This window comes from Amphibalanus amphitrite, unplaced genomic scaffold (assembly GCF_019059575.1).
Source record: "Amphibalanus amphitrite isolate SeventyFive unplaced genomic scaffold, NRLGWU_Aamphi_draft 000532F_arrow, whole genome shotgun sequence".
In the NCBI taxonomy this organism is placed as follows: Eukaryota; Metazoa; Arthropoda; class Thecostraca; order Balanomorpha; family Balanidae; genus Amphibalanus; species Amphibalanus amphitrite.
Window position 1 is genome coordinate 313,645 of NW_024882026.1, and position 23,703 is coordinate 337,347.

A 23,703-nucleotide genomic window follows, 5' to 3' on the forward strand; every position below is an offset into this window, starting at 1 on the left:
GTTTGGGATCTATTAAACCTCACCACACTGGTGTTAGGAACGTCAGATGATCAACAGCTAATGACATTGAGGGGCGGGAGAAGAATCCTGAACTATTGCAGCCCTACTTCAAAGATATTTGCAATTTTGCGTCCTCACTTGGAACTTTGTTTAAATGTCTCTTCCACTGCTTGAAAGGTGCTGAAATGTCGCTGTTTTTGTCTAGATGACTTTAAATCATCGCAGTTCTTCTCCAGAGAGACTTAAAATACAGCCCGACTTTAGAATGTGCTGAATGGCTGCAGTTCTGAGTCACAATATCGCGGTCTGAGCTGACACATTGCAGCCTGACCTATGTACGCCCGATACGGTCAGCGGAAGCATTTGATAAACGATGCCAGCAGCCGGCTGAGCCTGTGGGTATGTGGTGACGCTTAAGTGTCGACTCTAATTTCTGCTTACCTTTTGGAATTTGCTTACCGAGACAAGGGGCGGGAAAAGGATTCAGCGACATTACAACAAACCCTCACTGGCAAGTGGAGATGTTTCTGCGCTCCCGGAACTATTTCTAGGAAATGATAGACAGAAGTATAGCTGTTCTATAGCTTCTTTATCTGAGTCTGTAAACCACAACCATTGACGCTAACATTCATTTCATTTATCCTGTAATTCCAATCTCATTTCCAGCATTTTCGCATTTTTTACTTACCTAGCTATTTGTCATGTAACTGACCGATGTAAACTCGTCGACTGCTGTTCTATGTCATTGAACCCATCAAACTCGCTGATTCCCTGTTTTCTATTTCCCGACAGGTCTGACCTTTTCGGGTCACATGTCGCCGCGTATGACGTCATCAGTGACCGTAGAAAGGTCACCGGTCACCCCCGGCGGCCGGCTAGCAGGTCAGTGCAATTATCCATCGGTTCAATCGTGCTTAGTTTTGCTTGTTGAAGTATGTGCCGTGTGCGACCCGAACTTAGCCAAAATATGCATTATGCGTGTGATAAATCATATACCTCAGCATTCTGTCCACAGTACTATACATTTTACATTTATTTGCAAGTTGACCACATTCTTTGTGAAAAAATTCCTGTGTCGCTGAGACAACTCTCAACTTGCAGTGTCAGAATCGTAATGTACATAGATGTGGGTTTTACCCAATGAAATGCCTTCTAATGAGATTATCTTACAGCTCTTCGTCTTGAATCACGTACAGCATTTAGGGATGACATCCTATGATAAGTAAGATGCGGTGCATTTTTATTATTATTACATAGACGTATTGATATAAATGGGAAAGGCAATGGGAACGTGTTGTTTTTATATTAAAATTGGTTACAAGCAACAAGATTTAGACAGTGTTCTTCGAAAGCTCAACGACGTGCACCCGAAAATACAGTTCACCTGCGAACAGGAACAAGATGGCAAGCTCCCTTTCCTAGACACACTGATTTGGAACCGAGAATCAAGACTGATGTTTTCCGTATACCGGAAACCGACCAACAAGAATGACTTTATCCATTTTTATTCGTCGCACAGTCAAAGAACGAAGACTGGAGTCGTTTTGGGATTTTATCTGTTCAAAGGAATATTTACAGAACGAGCTAGAGTACATTAGGACAACTTTTACCAAACTCAGCTACCCTTTGGGTCTTCTCCTTCAGCTAGAAAAGAAAGCTATAAAGATCCGCTCAAGATCCTCCAATTCAAATGCCACGAAAAGAAAGGAATATATATCAGTACCTCTGTCAGAACAATCTGAAGTGATCACAAGCTTTACCAGGGGAGCCTTAAACATTACATCTCCATCGGGTTCAACAATTAAGGATATTTTACGGCGCAAGAAGAAAGCAAGCAACCAAAACAGTGTGGTTTATAAAATTCCATGTGGCGTTTGTGAAAAAAGCTACATAGGGGAAACATACAGGGGTGCAGCTAAACGGGTAGAGGAACACAAAAGAGATTTGCGGAATCACCAAGAATCTAACGCCATAGTGCAGCATGTGGATGACGCGGGGCATTTGCCAAACTGGTCGGCGATGTCAAACCTATGCGTGGGATTAAATAAGCGTAACCGACAGGCGGTGGAAGCAGCGTTTATTTCTACGATTAGTAATTTCAATGGGAATTCGGGTAAAGTAAAACTCAGCAAGCACACTGCTCAATTAATTTTGAAAAATGATTTCAGGAAGTAGGGGTTCCGGGCGAAAAGCAGTGTAACGTTTTCAGTCATGTATAGAATTGCTAATCTGTGAGTGTCTGTGAACGTCCCCATTCGACCCCGTTCGACCTCGATTGTATTTCGATATAGGTAGTTATTTTTATATGGTGTGACCAAGGGATTATTCCCGAAACACATGTGTAACCAATTTTAATATAAAAACAACACGTTCCCATTGCCTTTCCCATTTATATCATGCGGTGCATTGCTTAACTTCCGTCTTCCGTCTTACGTTTCTATCTAATAGTTCCCGGATAAACGTCTATAGTCAAGCAGACGCCACCACATGCATTGAAATATTTAACATAGGAAATCATAGGCGCGGGAGCCGGGGGGGGGGGGCAGTGGGGGCAGCTTGCCCCCCCCAACTCTGGGGCCGTGGGGGCGGTGCCCCCACAGCTTTGAGACGGAATACCACACTTTGTTTGCAAATGTTTTCTTTTTTTGTTAAAAAGGCCGAGGGGTGAAAAATAAGTGGCCTAAAACCGGTGAGAAAACTAGATTTGGGGGTACCCTAGGTTAAAGGGACCCTCCCATCTTAACATTAGATTTGAGTTGAGATAGCCAAAATGGGGTCCCTGGCTCACAATTACCGGTTTCGGCACTTACAACATCGAGAAATGCCTTAAATCAGAAATATTGAATTTCAAAATTGCAGCATTTTGATTCAGAGGGGCTAATGCTTAGGAATACCCCTCTGAATGTGTGACGTCAGCGCAGATATCTAACGATTTTTAAATGTTTGACTAAAACGTTTTGTAGCACGCGGTGGTATATGCTATTTGCGCGCAACATCTGCCGCAAACGCCGCACTTCTAAAATAAAGTCGCTAGAAACAGCGGAGATCCCAAAAAATTAAACAAAAGTAAAAGTCTAATATCTTGAAAACCGGTGAATATTTTTCGGTGAAATTTGGTAGATATTCGTTTTCGCTCTTTCTGAACCGAGCGACATCACTTTCATGCCAATTCATAAACTTTTTTGAAGGTGGGAGGGTCCCTTTAATCTCTATTATGGTGTGTGCCCCCCCAGTCGGAAAGTAGTTCCCGCGCCCCTGTAGGAAATATTAAACATGCACCTTGATCTTGAGGTTGTCGAGAACCGCGCTTACAAATATTAAAGTATCAAATAAAACACGATGGATCATGGATCTCATATCAAAATCATGGCACAGCTCTGGTTAGAGTGCGTCTCAGTTATCCCTCGGCAGACCCGAGCCTCACTGCACCGAGTCGTCGGCAGTTCCGTGTCAATTCATAATTCATAAAACACCTCTCAGACTTCAGTCAGCTGAGCGACACTTCCGGCACCAATCAGCTGACTGCCGGCAGCAATCAGCTGATTGCCGGGAAGTGGTGGTGGCGTTATATTATGACGGAAACATTATGAGTGACCTGGAGGAGGGGGGGGGGAGAGGGGTCACCCTGACTGGGCGTCTCGTTTCCTTGTCTATTATGTCCTTCCTCTCCGATAAGTTTCCGTCGCGGATGAAGCCTTGTGACGCATCGTTCACCACCACCACGTGTCACGTGGCATGTGGGCACGTGCGAAACCCCTCCACCGCCGCACGTGCACCGGGAACTCACGTGCGTCCCACCGCGGCCTTTATTTATAAGTCTCGGCTTCATTTGGTCGATTCTTAGTTTGATTAGACAACTTGGGCTAAATGCAGCCAATTTCACAAATTATAAGTAGCACCGACAAACCCAAAGCCAAACCCACAATGATAGGTACACACGAATGCACCAAGCTTTCAATCTACCTGCAGTTTTGTATTAAACATTGACACATGCGTAATTATTATTTCTTTTTTATTACAATGGTGAACAACCGCACACATTGTTGGCTCTAAATGGCTCTTCAATAATTCAATTTAGCATTTGCACTGCATCATTATTTCCATTTGTTCATTAAGTGTTTCACCTGCACCGTATGTGGAGTTGAAGGGAGTTTATCACGTGTATTAGGCAGGTGCACCTCTCCTAAAACGCGGGAATTAAACTTCAGTGTTGCACCATCACTCAGTGCAGCGTTTGCCACATCAATAGCAACTTAGCATCGTCTAAGAAACTGAAATGGGCTGATGAGGCCTCGAATCTAAAGGAGTGTTCGTGACTAAGTTTCTCGGTCCTCATAAAAAGAAGAACACGAAAAGATGGTCCCAGTAAAAGATGGCTTTTTGAAAACAAACAATTCCTGAGTTTTTGTGAGTTTTCTTTTTAGTTGGGAGGCCCAGCCCCTTTGCTGTTTGCTTACTGAGACGATTGCTACATCCACAATTAGCATGCGGACCAAATAATAATGTCGTTAGTGCACTGCCGCTTCTCTGTCTAAAGTAGGGTTTTATTTTTGTGTTAAAAACTTGTTTTGATTAAAAAAATTTGAAATGTACGCTTTGGCACTTAGCAATAACTATTAACCCTATTAGTGGCAGGGGGGGTTGTTTTTATCCACCCCTCAGGTTTTTCGGGAATATCTCCGAAACCGCTGAAGCTACGATGCTGAAATTTTCTGACTTTTCCTAAAACTAAATTGGGCACATTCCCTGAAAATTTCAAGTTCATAACTTTACCAGGGGCGGCTCCAGAGCACTGGGAATTGGGGGGTCCTATTCGTGAAGCGAGTCATTTGGGCGAAGATCACGATGCTGATGTATTATAACTGTATGCACCAGTTTTACGAACAGTAAATGAAAGGTATCATGTGATAACATATACAAAGTTATTGTGCATCCTCTTTTGACACGTTTTTGCTATAATAGGCGGATCCAGGCGTCCAAAAAGGGGGGTTATGTTTTACCTCCCAACATAGGTGCCCTGACACCGCCTATATGCATGACCAATACAATTGTAATCGTTCTCTCATAAGAAAATTGTAACATAACAAGACCATTGCCACCATTTTTAGAAACAGTACCAACAAAAACCTTATTTACTATACTTTTTGTGTACCCCCAATCCCAATGATCTGTATCCGCCTATGATGTTTGAAAATGCATATTTTTAGGATCCATGTGAATTTCTGGTTCACTCTCTATCGATCGGCAAAAGTTGCGTTAACCTTCGCCCGCACATGCCATTTTCCCATCCTAGAACGCACATGGGGGGGGGGGTTGCCACCCCCCCGCGCCATTTCGTTCCTGTTGGAGATAGAGCTTAGCAGTAAAGACCAAAAAGATTCTTTGGGAAGAGACGAATCCAATGATACCCAGTTTTACCTTCTCAGGTCAGTCATTGACCTTCCAGGTCAGGTCAAACTAAAAAATGTTGCTGTTTTGGGTCACCGTTGGATATCAAGTGCGCTGCTTATCAAATACCGAAGACGATGCTGTTTTCTGGTGCCAAGCCAGCTAGAACCTCTTTGTCACACTATCCGACCAGAATTTTGCTGCTGAGGTCATTTCAGGTCAAGTTAGGTCAAGGTCAATTATATGTGTTTGTATGTCTGTGTGTGTCTGTGTGTATACTGATGTGTGCACCGATTGTTTTTGGGTCCATATCACATGAAATCATGATCTGAGAAGCTTTTACCAAAAATGCAGTCAAAAAACTTCACAAAAAGTAAATTCAGCTTGCCTAAAACGCAATTATCTTAGATGACCTAGGTTGACCTTGACCCTGACCTTGACCCCTGTACATCGTCGAACAACATGTTCCATGATAGGTGGGAGGTAAGACTGGCAAAATAGGCCGAAATCAGGGTGTCAAAAGCTCACAAGGCCCATGGCAAACGCAAGATGTTGAGAATTGGCCATTTGGGTCATGACATGACCTGAAAAACAAGGTCATATCTCCAAAACCAAAAATCACAGAAACTTGAAATTTTCAGTGGACATCAAGAAAGGATAGACGAGCAGCTATACGAAAAATCAGCCTTCTAGCTCTAAAAATGTGGAGTGCAGAGCAAAAAGACTGCCTGGGGGGGGGGTGGCAACCCCCCCCCCATGTGCGGGCGAGGGTTAAGATTGGTTCAGAAACCTGGCCGTGATAAACAGTCTAAAATGTATCTGCAATTTGCCCGTTTTTACCCCCCTCTACCCCCTATTGACATTTTTTTAATTTTTATTTTTTAGAAATGTAGATCACGTTGAGCGAAATCGAATGCCGTTTGAATTTTGAAAATCGGCCCGTTAGATCTCGAGATATCAAGGGGGGGGGGGGTCGTAAACAGCCCCCCCCCTGCCACTAATAGGGGGTAGCCAGGAGCCTGCCACTAATAGGGTTAAGTCCGTGTGCCGCCGAATTTAGCGGCCGTGGAACTCGAAGTCATTGTTCAGTTCAGTTCAGTTCAGTTCATTGTATTTTTTCCATATGTAAACAAGAACAACGAACAAAACAATAGAGGATTGGCGCAAAAGCAAAAAGCTTAAATCAAAGGCGCCTCTCCAATTAAGTTAAACAAAGAACACATGACCAAACCAAAGTATCAGAAAGCGTCGACCCCGCCCGAAACCCGCCGAGCCAAAAAAGCAGACAGTACCCGGCCCCAGGCGACGGACGACTCCAATCGGGCCAGCTTGCGTCATAGTGTCATGTTTTGTGTTTTGTAATGTAGTGTAGTGTTATGTAAGCAGTGTGTTGCATTAATATCAATGGTACTTAAATGCACTAACTAAACAGTTATGTTGTATTGGTAAACCGATTTGTCTCTACAATAAATGTCTGAAGGTGATGGGTGATTTGTGTGCCTTGATGCTTGTTTAAGTCTTTTGCAAAGAGAAGGGTATCAAGTTTTAATTTCGCTGAGAAATTGTCAAAATTGGGAGTGATGATTCGAACTGCATTTATAAGTTTTACTCTTTGTGTATGGTAAAGTGGGCACCAGAGTATGAAGTGAGTTGTGTTCTCATCGTGATAACCGCAAGCACATACTGGGCTGGGTGTGTTGGGGTGTTGTATATTGAACAGGTGTGCCTTGAGAGTCGTCATGCCCACTCTCAATCGTGTGTGTAGTGTGTTACGCGTTTTGTTGCCGAAAGAAAAGAAAGTGGGTGGCTCTGGTGCCCCAAATCGCTGCCAGACTTGACGAGCAAAAGCGGAGCGGGATGAGGTGTTACGCAATGTGTCTGGGAGAGTATTCCAGAGTCTTATTGTCGAAGGAAAAAAGGCTCTATAGAAAGAAGTGAGATTGGTAGGGGGGAAAGTAAGAGATTGAGCATTGCGAAGTCTAAGTCCCGTGGCGTCTTGTCTGGTTTCTGTCAATATGTCTTTAATGTATGAAGGGAGAGGAGGATGATTGAAGTAAAGTCTGTGAAAGAATAGAAGCTTATGAATTAATCGTCTTGTCTCAAGTCGTTCCCATCCTAGTTCGGTAAGTAATGCGGTAGTTGGTGTTCGATAAAGCGTCCCTGTTACAAGTCTGGCACAGCGGTTCTGAAGCGTCTGGAGTCGGATGGCGTCAGTTGATGTCAAATGTCCGTCGTAAACAATATCACAATAGTCGAAATGAGGTGTTATATAGGTAGAGTAAATGTTGTTCAAGACTGGTCTAGGAAGAAGCTTAGCCACGGGATATATCGGTCCTAGGAGAATGTTAATTGTCCGAATGACGTTATTGATGTGTGCGCGAAAGTGAAGGTCCGTCGAGAGTGTCAGTCCGAGATGTTTATGACTTGTCACGGTCGGTATGTCCTGCCCGTCAAATGTGAGTGCTGGAGGACAGCTGTCTCGTCGGTTTGTAAATGTCTGTTGTAGTGTCTTTTTAGCGTTGAAGGTGATGGCCCAGTCAGTCCCATATCGTTTAATCTCGTCCAGGTCGTTCTGCAAGGAGCGTCTATGATCCTGACTGTCGTGGGGATGGGAAGAGTAAAGTGAAGTGTCGTCAGCGTAAAAGAGAGCGTCATTTTTGGTCTTGTTTGATAGATCGTTGAGGTAAATTAAGGCCAGAAGAGGTCCAAGCACCGAGCCCTGGGGGCAACCGGATAGTATTTTTTGGGATGATGATAGACTGTTTCCAACACGAACAACCTGTTCGCGATCTGTAAGGTAAGAGTTAAGCCAGGCTAGCAGAGAACCGGAAATATTGCACTCGATTTTGCATTTTAAAAGGAGTCCATCATGCCAAATTTTATCAAAATATTTCGAGATGTCAAGATAGATAGCTGTAAAGTTTTGACTTTTGTTTAGAGCAGAGTATAGCTGGTGAGTTAGATACAAGAGCTGAATTTGTGTACTATGGCCCGGACGATATCCACTTTGTTTTTCTGAAAGTAAGTTGTTTCCATTCAAATGAGAATATATCTTGGAAAAAAGGATTTTTTCGAGAATTTTAGAGAGATTGGGAAGAAGACTAATAGGACGATAGTTTGTTGGATCTGAGCTAGATCCCTTTTGCTTGAAGATTGGAGTGACACAGGCTTTTTTCCAAAGTGAGGGGAACCTTCCTAGTTGAAGTGATTTGTTAAAGAGTTTGGACAGAGGTTCAGCAAGTAAAAGTGCACACATTTTTAATAATTTGTTAGGAATTTTGTCCGGGCCTGTTGCCTTGTTGATGTCTAAGGAATTTAGAATTTTGAGAACTTCGGGCTCGGTGACTTGGACATCCGTTAGCGGAGGAATAGGGGGAACAGGAATAGGGATTTCAGGCATTTGCAAGTTGTGTGTGTCTAGTCGAGTCTGGGATGCAAAGTGGTCATTTAAGATTGTCGCTTTGTCAAAGTCGTCTGAGATTGGTATGCCGTCTTGATTTATAAGCGGTGGCATGCTACGATGAGTCCTTTTTCCGATAATACTGTTTAAAATTTTGTAATATGATCGTGGGTCCTTTTTATGGTCAAGAAGTTTGTCAATTTGGTTTTGTATGTGTCTATTTTTAAGTCTTTGGTTTGTCTCTGTGGTCTTGTTTCGCTGTCGTCTCCATCGTTCCCAGTCATCGTCCGTGTTACGTCTTTTTGCTATGTTGAAAAGCCTATTCCGCTTGCGTATTTCTCGTTTAAGTTCAATGGTAAGCCATGGTTTGTCGTGAGATTTTATTGTAATTTTCCGACTTGGAATGGCTGCTTTGGCTGCAGTTAATAGAGCGTCAGTCAAGTTATATGCTGCGTCGTCCAAGTCACAGTCCAAAAGTCTGTCCCAGTCAGTGTCCATCAAAAGTCGTGTCAGTTTGTCTGCGTCCATATGTCTGTAGTCCCATAGTTTAATGGAATATGTTACGCTGGAGGGGCGACTTATGTTATTGTTCGTTGCTTTGGTGGATGTTTGGGTAGAAACCTATGTTTTCAAGCGCAGTTTTATACTGTTCATTTAGCAATGGATAGTGGATAGTGATTTGTATTTGTCTGGTGCGGAAGTTGACACCGTGACTCAGTTCGGAAGGAAAATCTTGATTATTGTTTAGCGGCGCCGATAACTTCGGAAGCATTAAAATAAGAAATCATCATGGTTGTTAAGCTATTGCTAGCGTTGTCATTGCATTTTCAATAGCTGCACTAACAGCAATGACGCTGAAATTCCAATGATGCTTGACACTTGACGCCACGGATCAATGAATGTGCTGTGATAAAATTTAAAAAGGAGGATGCGAGTAGGTAAGGTGTATCGTTAGCTCGCGAATCTGGAAAGCAATTGGGAATCGTGACACGAACACGATTAGATCGGGCTATCATGGAGTCGGCTCTCAGAGTAAGGATGCAATGGGGATACGCGTCTGAATCAGCAACACTTTTCACATTGATCTTTGCATTATCATGGTAATGTCTGTCAACAAGTCACTTTACCATGCCGTGGGAAGAATCCTGTAGACCCTAGTATGTGGGTTTGATATTTTCAACGCCTTCTCAAGAAAATTAAACGGCTTAAATGGAAGACATCTTTGTGAGTAAAAACATAAACCCACATAGCCCAGTTTGACTCAGCTTGCCTGATGGGCGGAATGCTCTGGCTAGTTGCTACGTTATTTACGGCTATATTAATGCGATCGTGGTGTTAAAACGGTAGAGGCTTGTTTGGTGGGTTAACGGTGAAATTATAGAAATTCTCCATTCCCGCTTATTTTTGGCGGAAACGCTAGGCCAACATGAAAACCGAAGTGGCAATACCTAACTGACAACCCGACGGAAATCTGAACAGCAAACCATAGAAATCACTCAAACTGTTCCGTTCGCGCTGATTGAACGTCACCGTCGTGTGACAAGCGCACGTCATGATCCAGGCCGCTCATTCATTTAACGCACACAGCCGACTGCAAACCCATGTCCAGATGTCGTGACGACGCTGACGCAGTTTTTGCGGCCATTACTGTCGACTGGTGCAATCTTTTGGCCATCAGCTGGTCTGGAACCCGCACCCTGACCTGTCTTGAACCAGAGCTGCGTCGGCCAACCCACCACGCGCGGCGCGACTGGCCGTATAATTTTACAGCACGGGTCGCGATTACAACCCGCGTGTTCTCTTCCAGGGCACCCGAGTTCGGACCGCAGCCTGGCCAGCCCGGCCGGCCGGCACGCCCCGCCCACCGCGGACGGCAGCCAATCACCTGCGCCGGCCGACGGCGCGGGGCGGAGCCTGTCTGCCGCCGCCCGCTCGCCCCCGGCCGTACGCCGGCAGTCGCACGGGGCCGAGAAACCCGACGTGGTGCTGCGGACGCGTGCGGAGAGCGACGCGAAATTGCACGGCGATCGCGGGGCGACTGTGAGGACAGAGAAGAGTGTGCTACCGTCGGGAGTGACACCCGACGCAGTGCGAGGATCGCCGAACGTCTGCAGTGAACGTGTGTCAAGCGGTGTGTCGGCAAACGGCGGGCCGCCGCCGCCGCGGCCGCTATTCAGGCCCTACTGTGATAATGTGGTGAGCCGAACTCGAGACGGTGCGACCGTCCAGCCGAAACGAAACGAGCGGGAAACCGACGAAAAGTGTGGAGAGAGACGATCCAAGTCGCCCCAGCGGTCTGCGAAAGGTGAGTTTTGGGGGATGTCACCCACATACCCACCAACCTGACCAGCGTTATGGCCCCTATCGCGTCAGCCCCACCTACCCACCCGACCCACGCACACTTCCGCCACTTGTATGCGTGTCCCCCACGTGTGTGCGTACTGCGTGAGGCGTATTTTGCCTGCGGCATTATCAGTCGGTCGTTGACACCACCCCCTCTCTCCTCCTCCCTCCCTCTCTCCCTCCCCCGCCGCCGCCGCCGCCGCCGCCGATGCGCCTCCAGCCACGCACCGCCGCCGCCGCCGCCGCCGCCGCGACCCGCGCGGGCGGCGCGGCGGCGGGCGGACAAAGCGAGTCTCGGAGCCGCCGGGGAGAGCTCGAGATCGGTACACCGGAGGCCACGAACTGTGTTCGCGGGAGATGTTTACGTGACGGGTTCGCTCGGGAAGGGTTGAACGTGTTTGCGGAGGGTAAATGGGACCAGGTAGTGGGGTAGGGAGGTAGGGAGGGATTTGGGCCATGGGTGGAGTTTGCGAGGCCAGGACCTCGTTTCTTAAAGCGAGTCCGTAACTTACGCCAGTTTTTGGGCTTGTATTGCAAGAGCATGTGAAGCGATAAATTTATTTCCCCTTCTCCCTTTTGTTCTTGCTTGCAAGATAAATAAATTAAACGATTCAAGCTATCGTCATCGCTTCACATGCACTTGCAATACAATACCAAAAACCGGCGTAAGTTACAGACTCGCTTTATGATACGAGGCCCAGCCCAGGTGGTGAGGCGACGGTCGACCATGGGCCGACGGTCGAGCCTAGAGAACGAACGAGATTAGGGTGGACGTAAATTGAGATTGAATATGGCAATGTCAAATTGGATCACAATTTATTGTGATTTTAGACTCAAACTGGAAATGGTCACTGGTCATTTCACGCATTACTGACAAAACAACCCCCGAAGTTGAAAAGTGGATTTTGTATGGATTGGGTGAAACGTGCAGACTAAAGACGCTGAACATATTTTTGTTTGAAGGCAGTTTTTGCGTGCGTAAGTCCCTTGTCGCTCACAGATGCCAATGCCATTTTCCGAGCTCAGCCATTATCATTTGTGTATAGCACTGGAGAAACGACTCTTGCCTAGATCGGAGAATTAGTTTTTTTGGAGGGGAGGGGGAGGGGAAGTAGCCATGAAGAATGAGATGGTATGCGCAAGCGCCGAGCGGTATGAATTGCAGAGCTGTAGTGGCCACTAGACATCATGAAGTTCGGACGGTAGTGGCCTTTCCAAAAGACCTGTGTCATACCAGACAACCGCCTTCCTGGGACAACCGCCTGCAAAGCGTCCCGCCTTTTGGCGTGATTATATTATGTTTCGATAGCTTGAATGCTTCAAATGTTTGAGTTTTGATGAATATAAAAGATATTAAAGCTCACTGTAAATCTAAAATATCAGAGCACATACAAGTTACATGTTTTCAGCTAATATATTCGTTTTCATCGATGATATAAGACTTGGAACTCCTGTGACCAGTTACTGCAGTACCTGTTTTATTTGGCAATATTAATCAGTTCTCTGGAATCAGCGTCAATGCCTGTTATTATTCACTGAAACTAGCGTAATAGTCTATCCATTCCATGCTTACGTCATGTGTGACGCTGTTGAAGCTGGTTCCCTATCTGAAATTCATATAGATGTGATGCAACATTTATATTCATCTGGAAAGTATTCCCAATAGGATTCAGCAACGAATCTTAGAAGCTGCCTGGGGCTACAGTAATTATTTTCCACAGACTGTTTTTTTAGAATAATATTTCCATAGCCGGACCTAAGATTTCCCTTATTTACATAGCTACCTAAGAATAGCCTGGACACAATGCTAGTGTGCAAAACTTCAATTCAAGCCTAGAGGCACACCAGCATTGTTACGCTACCTGGAAAGGTAGAATAGAGATTTCATGGTAGGAGTGAAAATAAGCGTGCATGTGTTACATAAGGTTGTAAGTTTATGGCGAGTTTCCTCCCTTACCCAGCGGACTGCGCACTTGGTGTTATTACTGTTTCGCGATGTGACGTAGGTAAGATAGTAGTTCATACTTTTACCTGCATCATTTAAGCTTTTCACTCGTTTTGTAACGATTATGGCATTTGTGATATCGAAAGTCTTCAGTAATTTTTTTATGGCCAACGTGCGATTCTGATTTGCGGTCATATGCACCGCTGCAAAACAGCGATGATGTTGCAAAATTTCATGAATTTTACTGAAACTAAGTGGACCACAAGGAGTAAAACACTACCGCCCTGCTACAATGGGCATGTAAAATAAACACACTGTTGCACCACCGATATAAGTCATTTGCGACTTGTGTGCCTAAAGAGACGTGAATTGCCAGCAGTGGTTAGCTATGACGCGCAGTACGCACCAAGGAAATTGTGCTTTCCCGGGAGCTGTGCATTGTATGGTAGCTTTGAGTTCCGTCAAAAGCTTCACACTGGGTAAGAAACGATATGTTTATCCATTCTATCGCAAGCCTGACGTAAACTACATCCTACCCATTGAAACAATCAGAAGCCATTGCCCATCCCCGTCAAGTAGAATGAACTGGACAGTGGAAATCGAGAATGGCTTTAAGTCTCGTCTCCAGTTTGAGATGATTGCATATGTCTAGCCTCTAGCAAATCTTCAACCTTTGACTTGGTTTAGCTTGAGCAGGGATCGGAACTCAACGACAAGTTTCGATTCTCTATCGTGCTGCGGATCTTTGCACTCCGAGACTTGACGCACTTTACAGTGAATCGTGGACCGAAATGTTCTACAATATGCCATTGTTGTATAGACTAGAATACATTTTTAAGCTTTGACTCACTCTAGAGTGAAATATGAAGGAATACTTCATTTTCGAATCTATGAGTAATGAGAGCGTCGACTGCGAGGGCACGCATGTCCGCTTTTCGATGCGTTCGCTTGCGTGAACAGAGAGTTGGAAATATCTGCCCGATATCAGAGCACACCTGCGGTAAAGCTGTCAGCAATCAGTATGGCTACCAACTGTTCACACATGGCCACGCATAGATTCTGGCCCGAAATATAAGCAGAGCACACACAGGACCACAGTGGCTCTACCACAATGTCTCTGGCAATCAGAAACATTTTAGCGGGGAAGTTTTCCGACAAACAATGTAGGCGTAGACCATATGAGGTCGTTCAAATAACATGAAATGGCGAGCAAATTTAAGACGAGCTTCCCCTGCAATCTGCATTAGATTTCCATATTCGTTCACTTCACCCGTGAGCGCAGTTCGAACACAGTCCGAGCGGACGTGAGTTCCTCAGTGAGCTTATGTGAGTTCTCAGTGAGCGGACGTGAGTTTCTCACCGATGCCGAGTCACCGGCGTCGTCGTCTGCCCGTGCTGTCTGCTCGCTGTAAACCAACGCCGAGATCGTTTTTGCGTCTGCAGGCGCTCCGGTCACGCGGTGTGCACTGCAATGGCACTGCAGTGGTGCCATATTTCGGTGTTGTTTGCGCCGCGGACGCTCCAGGCGCTCGGTGTCGTCCCACCACCGCTGACAGTGCACGAGACGCCCGTGTCCGATACCGACCTGTGACGTCATCAGTGACGTCATCAGGACACGCAGTGACGTCAGAGGCAGTGTCAAGAACGGGTTCTGTGAGGGAGTGATAAGAGTTGGTGAGGATGGGGGTTTTGTTGTCATTATAGACCGCCCTGGGTTCGTTGGCGTTTTGCCGAAGAAGATAGCTTTTTATGTGGAGAGATACGCCATTATCGATTCTGATAGATATATCCGGCTATTGTCCTTGGTTTAATTGTTCTAAATCTTAGGAGAAGGTTAAAGTTAAGCCTTTCGGTTTATGTGTCACACCAAACTAGAAAAAAATGCTTGCTCACGCCTCATCTTTCGTCTCCCTCTCCCTCTCCCTCTCCCCCTCTCTCTCTCTCTCTCTCTCTCTCTCTCTCTCTCTCTCTCCCAGTGTTCTGTATTTCTCTCCACTGTGGCATTTTCTGGTCTCATGCTGTGACCTTATGACGGCAGAAATAGTCGCAGATATCATTTTTCCTGTCTCATATCGTCACCATAATCACAATAGCGTTCTTTCATGGCCGAAAATAGCGCTGTTCGGGTGCGGTCTGTCTACAATGCTGACGTTAGAAACAATCAAAATTTAACAACGAAAAGAAAAAAGAAGAAGAAGCTGAACCATGGTGAACATAAACGAATAGTCATTGGATATAAATCCTTAGTATCTTGAATGTTGCAGGCTCAAATCACTCGTTCAACGATTCGGATTATGTTGAAAACGGAGACTTTTCCATCCTTGATATGATCTGTTCACACCGCCTGTCTATCGTAACCATGGATCTAGCATCTACTTCTAATTCCACAGCGTGGATCTTTGACAGGAGACTCTCCATAAGTGTTAGATGTGATTGTGTGCTTGCGATGACCGTACGGCGTACATAGTAGGTCATCGTTATACACGAGCTCACGCTCACGCGGCTGTTCCTCGCGTCCCGATTGCCACTTCCGGTCCCCACTTCCGGTGGCCACTTCCGGACAGCTGACCACGTCATTCATTGGGAGTCGGCGGCTTTGAGCGTTGCTATGTAAGCTTCTTACTAGAAGCTTCCTTGGAATTAGTTACTGATGGCAAGTTACATATTGTCCAGTGCTTCCACAGTTGTTTTGAGTAAGAACGTTGGAAAAAAGGATTTGTCTGCTGGAGCTGGTGCGCCTTTCTAAACACAAACGAGATGGAATATTATAACATCAGCGATAAAGGTAGCACCTCATATTTGACATGAGCAGAAGCTAAAATATCAGTTGTAGGCTCCGTCTGGCATCCGAGTCAGTACAGATTGTACTCTATCAGCTCAGAAACAGAGTTTATTGAGAATGGAGAGCCCATCGGAAACAGAGTCCAACGTGATTCAGAGTCCACTGGGTACAAGAGTCCGACCGGCAGTCGTGGATCCAATGGAATCTGATTCTATCAGAAGCCAGGATCCACAGGCAATTCCAGCCAGTCCGCCCAGCCTGTTAGTCCCTCCGAGACGACAGTGTCCGGCTCAGTTCTTCTTCGCGTCATCAGTGTTATGCGCTGGTGCTGTCTTCTGGCGGCCTGTTGACTTTTCGGGGACACACTGACACACACGCTCAGACACACAAACACTGGAGATAGGGTATCTGTTGTGTCCGATAGTGGCGCGGGGTCATGGTCCCGCTGGACTGGGTCGTCTGTGCCGTGAGGGATGAGAAAATGTTGACGATGAGTTGGGGAAAGGAAGAACGCTGGCAGATGCTAGCTAGCTTCAAGGAAATACGGTTGGCAACGTGCGCTCGTATGCATACGGGGATGGACGTATCCTGAATCCTTCGTGAAAGTGGTAGATTGATAGCATTTACAGCGCCATTGGAACTATGTTCCTCTGTTTCGTAGTAAAACCGGTTGATTAAAAAGCGTGATCATAAAACAGAGGGCTCGATTCGTGTAACAAACTGTTCTAATCGCCCCCGCCCGCTCGCTACCACTGCGCCGTCCGCCCGCCGCCCGCCCGTCAGCCGCCGCCGCCGCCCGCACGTGAGGTCGCCCGCCGCCGCCGCCGCCGCCGCGGCACATGCTTTCACCCCACCGCTCGGAGCTCCTCCCTCCCCTCCCCTCCTCACCCCTCCCCTCCGACCGCCTCCGACTGCCGCCCCACCTGCACGGCGGCGGCGGCGGCGGCGGCGGCGGCGGAGACTTTTAAATCAGACTGTGCAATGGCGAGTGTCATATGAGTCTGTGTGTTCCCTTGAGATTTTCGCCACTATTTCTCAAAGAATTAGCTGTGTATTTTTTACTGTTCCATTACCTACCTCAACGACAAGCCCCGCCTCCTGCATCTGCCGCAAAGGCACTAATGAGATTAATTGTTGAAATAAATTAGCCGTGACGTATAATGAAGTGAAATGCAATTAAAATGTTGATTAATTTGTGGCTTGATAGATAAACTGGCTTTTTATACCGAGTCGTGCTTGTTTCATGCAGATGACCAGGGGTGGATTATACATTGGTTGAGGTTGAAGTCCGATGTTGCAAGCGAATTTTGTCTTGTGTTTTGGAGCTGTCGAACGTTGAGCCTTTTCTGCAGACTTAATGATTTGATGACATTTAAATTGTTGAGTTTGCATTAAAACAAAAAGACGGTTTGGTCTTTGAGCCTTCACGGCCTTCTTTATTTAGTCATTCGCTTGTTAATTTTCGAGCGACCTTTACTCATGAAGGGTGCAACTGAATTGCATATAGGTACTGATGTTTTGTGTTATTTGATTTAAGAAACGGTGGTGCCGCTTAATTCTGCATCACAGTTTTATCCTTTTCCATGGCACTGGCATTGTTTCGCCTAAAGTGCCTGGACGAGACGGCAATTAACAAATGGCACAGCGAAACTGTTCCTGCAATTTTCATCGTTTCATTGTTAAGATATGCTGAGTAATCTGCGCTGTCCTTGCAGGACGCGTTTTAGCGACTATGACTATATTGAATCGTATGTGAGAAGTTTCTGGTAAATCTCTAAAATCAAGGTTCATTCTAGTCAGGAAGAGCTGTAGCCCGTGGGACATAGCAGCAGTTCAAGTGATGTGTAGGCAGCAGCGAGGCTACATTTCAATGTGAATGGTTGATTCGCTCATTACTTAAGACTGTCATTTCCGAAAATGAAAAGCTAGTACCGTAGACGCACTGCTCCAAGCTGTGTACCATTCGCAACTTCAGTGGTTTAGAAGTGAGGGACTGTGGCTTGCTTACGGTTTAGGTCTATCTACACCATATCATAACCTCCGGACTGAGTATAACTTACTGGACTCGTCTGTAAATACTCATGCCCTTTAGACGAGCGTTCTTTCAAATGCCACGCGTCTGGCGCGTAGTGCATAAGTACGAGCTTAGCAAGCAAATATCTAAGCTGAGCTCCAAGCTCTCTGTGTTTCGTAGAATCCTCGTGACCGGAGCGGGTAATGAGACTCCCCATGCTGAAAGCCTGGTGGCCTCTCTCCCTCCCTACACCTGTGAGGGTCTTACACCGGGCTCCTTGATGCCTATATGTGGTCTTTTCATACGGGAAGCCTTTGTGGACTGTGCAGCTGCTGGCGCCCAAATGATGTGCGGGGCTCGAGGATGGACTTCTCGCTGGTCAGGTCGTCCGAGTTGGACCAGGATCGATTTTGCATCGCGTCCTCGAAAAGCCCCTCGAGTTTCATCTCAGTATACTTTTTAATGTAAGCTGTATAGAATGAAAATGGTCTGTAATTGATGAATTGTGTGAGGCTACGGAGGATTGGTCGGGTATTTGGTTTTGGCTATAGTGCCCGGAGGATGGCTTTGGTTATAAACCTTCTGGTGCAGCCTCCATTTATTGTAGCTTTCAGTCTTAACTATACACCTCTCCGTAAGCGACTGGCTCAGTCAGTGCCTTTGATCACGTTCCATACACTATTTGCTACCGAGTCCCCTGTTTCTCTTTCTTTCGCCGCGGCTTCTCTCTCCCTCTGTGAACAACAGGAACTATTCACCTATACCCCAGCTGGCTTCCACTCCCCCCTATCCCACCTATTCCCCCCCCCCTACACGCACATCAGCTGACGCACAGCCGACGCACGTGCGCCATTGATTTCGCGACCGTCTCTGGCATCGATTGGCGACGGCAATTTCGGCGGCAGAGGGGAGGGTGGAGTGTGCGTGCCATGCGTTGGATGGCTTCGCCCAGCTGCATGAAATAACAATGGTGGCAGGACTGGACCGACCAGAGTGTGGTTATTTGGTATAAGTTACTAGTGCGGCACGGAAATGGCAGGAAAGAGCGGGATAATTAGGGCTGAGTGAAGTAGGTTTCATTTTATTGAACAGAGCAGGCGTAGATGTATTCAGAGGCACTCAGCTGGCGATGTTGTAAAGCTTGCTAGGTGAGGAGCGGCGGAAATCCTGGAACGGGTTTCCATGCAAGGTCAGATTTATTCTAGATCATTCGTTGAGGGGACGGACACAAAGAGCAAGCTCAGTTTTATGTTACGTCTCATTTCAAGCTGATTCAAAGTCGGCATTATTAGTTTTTTGCTTTAAGTACCTACCGCGAATATATATCTTTATATCGTTGAGGGGACGGACGCGAAGAGGGAGCTCAGTTTTATGTTACGTCTCATTTCAAGCTGATTCAAAGTCGGCATTATTAGTTTTTTGCTTTAAGTACCTACCGCGAATATAAGGTTGTTGGGGTCCTAAGTAATAAGTGGTGCTGAAATCGTAACATATTTTTTTCTGATGTATCTAAATTTGGGGCTTACCGCATACCTGACAAATGATTATGATGGCATGTCATGACTAATGACTATGACTGTGAGCCAACTTCCGATGCCCAGTTCTTCTTCCAACCATGCCCTCTGCTGAAGTATCAGTGTCGACGCACTCGTCCACCACCTGCAGTCTCACTGAGTAGCTGCTCGTGCCGTTCCCTTTACATATACCCTCCGATCGGCGACTCAGCTGTTTCCATCCCAGCTCTCTGCGCGGATTGATCCACGGCCAGCTCGAGGGAGCTGAGAGCCCCTCGCGCGCGAGATGAAAATCCCCTTATTCTCCCCCACGCCTGATCCTTTCTCCCCTCCCCCCGGACTCCCTCGCCCAGTCTATGCATCGGTGATGAACGATTGGGGAAGGTTGTTGCTGTCGAGGTGTGGTCTGCGACAGAAGCAAGTCAGGTGTGACGCTTTTGACCATTAGCTGTGGTAGAAAGTTGAACCTGTAGGTGAGAAGTCTCGTTAGAGAATGGATTGTACCGCGACATTTAGATAAAATGCAAGATGCGTTAGATGCACTGTGCAAATGCAAAAGAGACGCAGACTTCCAGCATTTAACGCTGTCTATTCACGAATGTCCATTGCCTAGAAATAAGAGCTAAATACGGTACGTCCACTCGATGTTTCCTCTGCACCACCACCGTCACCGCCGCCATCCTTAGCCTCACTGTCAGACACTGCTGCCGCCGCCGCCGTCATGTTCCGTCGGTCTAGCAAGGTTGGAGATCGCAGCGCGCGCTGGTGGGCTGGCGGCGGGTGGCGGCGGCGGCGGCGGCGGCGGTGGAGGCGGCGGCGGTGGCGGCGGAGCTGGAAGCACTACACGATTCCTAGAAGTGGTCAAGTGCACACTGTGCTCAGGGCAAGCGCCGCGCGGGGTCGAATGGATGGGAAAGGGAAAGGGAGGGGATGGGCTGATGGTTGATTTATTGGTTCTGACGTCCGCCGATTTAGCGTGACATTTTCCGTGATATCGCTAGTTTGATTATTCCGCTGGCTTGCTTGCCTTATTCGATACGTTTAGCGAATGCTGCCCTGTGTTCTGTTATGACACACGGAATTCCTGTTCCCATACATTTCATACCTTTCTGTTCCTTTTGTATATGTGTTTGAAGGGTATGCGCAATTTGCGCATTGCGCATTGTGCATTCTCATTAATGTGAAGTTTGTTGACTTCCAAAAGAACAATTAAAAAAGAGAGGATCATTAAAAAGCTGCAGACCATCATTTCCAATGGTCTACTGTCCCGCTCGGTTGAAGTTCAATGGTTTCGTAGAAGGGCTCCTGCATAGCTCGGTCTTATAATTGGGTGATATAATGCACTTCCTGAGCGAACACTTCGCGGTATTCTCGTAACGACCACTGAGCGTGAAATGTGACGTGATGTGGGCCAAACGTATGAAACATTGAAAGCTGCTCAGTGCGATTGCAAAGGAAAAGGCAAGGAACAGATCACGCTTCAGAAATGGAGCTTCGATGCCATTTTCTGTTGTTGTCTGCCTTGCAAAGTGGTGTTCATTGTCTGCCAATAGTTGCCATTAAAATCAAGAGCAGTGAACATTGTAACATGTGCAATGCTCGTTGTGTCTGAATTTCTGCTTGATTTTAACTTGCAAGTGCTTGGAAGAAAGGACAGAAGACCACATATTGACGACCTCATTTGATTTTGATATGAAAATAACTTGACAACCTGGGTTGTTGATAAATGATCGTGCTTGCGATCTACATTTCTTCTTCACTGCCAGATCTATATTATGATTTATAAGTTGTCCGTGCGTGCGTGCGTGCGTGCCTGCGACTGTCATGCCTTATGTGTCTTATTGCGCCTGAAAGGCGCCGCGTATCGACGTGAAATTTGGCATGCCGAATCGGTGGGTTGATGTCACCTCTGTATTAAAATTTGGGACGGATTGGCCCAGGGGTGCGCCGTCAGCACGCGCTCGCGTGCGCCATAGGGTTAACACGGGAAACGGTCAAAACGAACATCGGACGAAAACCGGCCTGCGGTGCCCGCTTCCCGGCTGTATAAATCGGCAACGGGTGGGCGCAGCAAAAAGCGGTTGTCACCACTGGATAGAGGAGAGATGGAACTAGCGTATCGATATGGTTTCATAGCATAGCACGCGCCACGTGCAAGACAGCACCCCCAGTTGCGAAAAAATGACCGATTTCGTGCATTGTGACGGGAAAATCGATGCCGCTGGAAAACGGCTTGACGGAATGAAATCGATGTTGTATCATTTTGCAGGCAAATGTACGTGTAATCAGAGAATAGCAAACAAAAAGTGATGATCCGTACCATTTCTTTAATAATGAAAAATTAATTTGAAAATTTGATTCGGGCGGAGCGCGATGTCCTTCACAACATCAAAACGTATTTGAAACGCTGATCAATCGCTATGAAACCTACATATTCGGAATGAACATTCTTTTCTGACCAATTTCCACCCAAAACATTATCGAAAAGTCAATAAACTTTTGTGATTAAATGACTCAAACATACGACCGTGTTTGGTTAACGTTACGCGTATTTTTCGACAAAATCCGATCGATGGCTTATGGCCGGCAGGCCATTCAACTTTTGACAATAGCCATCAAAGCATGGGCTGCAATGCACCGCCCGCCAAGGGGAATTCCAAACACTGAAAATAAGCGCCTACCAGTAAACAGCACATTATTGTACTAGGAATAACTCAGCTGCTACTGGGCCGATTGCGCTGAAACTTTGACTGTGGGTGGATGGGGCACTCATCTGGCGATGCATGGTCATGTGTCGCAGGTGGGGTGGACCGACTGCACGTGCGCACGTGAGGGGTCCGCTTCTACATCTCAAGAACGGCTGGGCCGATTTCGCTCAAATTTTGTACACTGTTGGGGACAATTTAGAAAGGTGGCTGGCACAAGTCATCTGGAGTCTCAGCTAGCGCGTGCGCACGTGCAGTGGGCCAGTTTTATATCTCAAGAACGGCTGGGCCGATTGCGCTCAAATTTGGTGCGTTACTTTAATCGAGTATGAGAAGGGTAACTATGTGTAGGTTATTAGTAAGGTAGGGTATGGGTAGGTTAGGGTAGGGTAGTCTGGGTTTGAGTTCGATAAAGGAAAACCATAAAAAAGGCTCTAACAACCCGCAACCAGGTTACCAGCATTAGCATACCGTGCCGTTCAAACAAATATCCAACTCCGACGAAATAAGACAAATAAAAATCATAACTTCCCACACCTAAACTAATGCCCCCTCAAACGCATCTACCAAAACGCACAGTTATAGCGCAAAACATGCCATCTAGTAATCTCTGAATTTTGACTGTCGCCACCGCCGAAGTCCATATTGCTTTCCAAGCCACCCAGAAGCCGTGCTAGAACTGAAGGCCTATTCTGCGCTGCCGTGGCCGATCCTGCCGTCATTATAGTGTCTGCGGTAGCCGCAGGCAGCATGACGTGATTTCTGGAACACCTCACCAGCGGAACCATAACCCAGAAGCTGTGGTTACCTGCGTTCAACGTTCGGAGTTCTGTGCTTGGCTCAGTAGCAGTAGTGGCATTGGGTGGGGTTGGAGGGGCATTTAGTAAGCTCAGGAACCCTCTGATTAGCTTGGTAAGTTGTGTTATATTCTATTTCCTGATCGGCGTAGTGAGTGTTCGACGATTGACTGTGTGTCTGAGTGACCACGCTTGTCACTGACTCATTCCAATGGCTCATTACTTCCCGAGTTTCCTAGTTACTGTGTTACTATCGCGGTGACTTTTTGGAAGGTTTAATATATGGCTGTTACTGGCTTAGTTGTCCTATTGACAGTCGTTCAGTGATCCTTAGCCGACACAATGGCGACGTTTGTTCTGAATTGCCCATGAATTGATATAAAAACCTACGTTGCATTGCAATTTAGTAATTAGTTTTGATTATGGAGTCATGGCGCCATATTAAACAACGCAGGACCATTCATTAGACATGGTATACATGCATGGGCCTATAATGTCTGCTAGAAAGATGAACGCTCTAACATGCATCATTTTTCTCGTTAGCTGGACAATCAGTAATTATTAATTTAGCAATGAAACACTTGTGATTGATGAGGATATGTGGATGCAGCATTCCACCTTTTCATGCCTACTCGAGTCTCCTTGGTCTTCCTGACTATTATCTCAATGTCCATTTCTGTCGTGCTTAGCTTTGGGATCCCTTGCAACGCCATTGTCCTCCCATTACGAGCTATTACGTCGGCTGGTGGAATGGCTATTTGGTCTGCATTCCGCTTATACTTTTGCCAAATTGTCAGGGAACTCAGATTTGTTTG

The 23,703-nt window shown here is 46.4% G+C and overlaps 1 protein-coding gene across 1 annotated transcript in view; it reads left to right on the forward strand.

Annotated features, from left to right (window-relative positions):
* The window catches only part of LOC122393361 (protein piccolo-like), a 134,675-nt gene that overhangs the window by 61,877 nt on the left and 49,095 nt on the right, over positions 1–23,703 (forward strand). The window contains exons 3-4 of the mRNA XM_043389303.1: positions 793–882; positions 10,596–11,093. Coding sequence (XP_043245238.1) covers positions 793–882; positions 10,596–11,093 — 588 coding nt within the window. The remainder of the gene's footprint in view (positions 1–792; positions 883–10,595; positions 11,094–23,703) is intronic.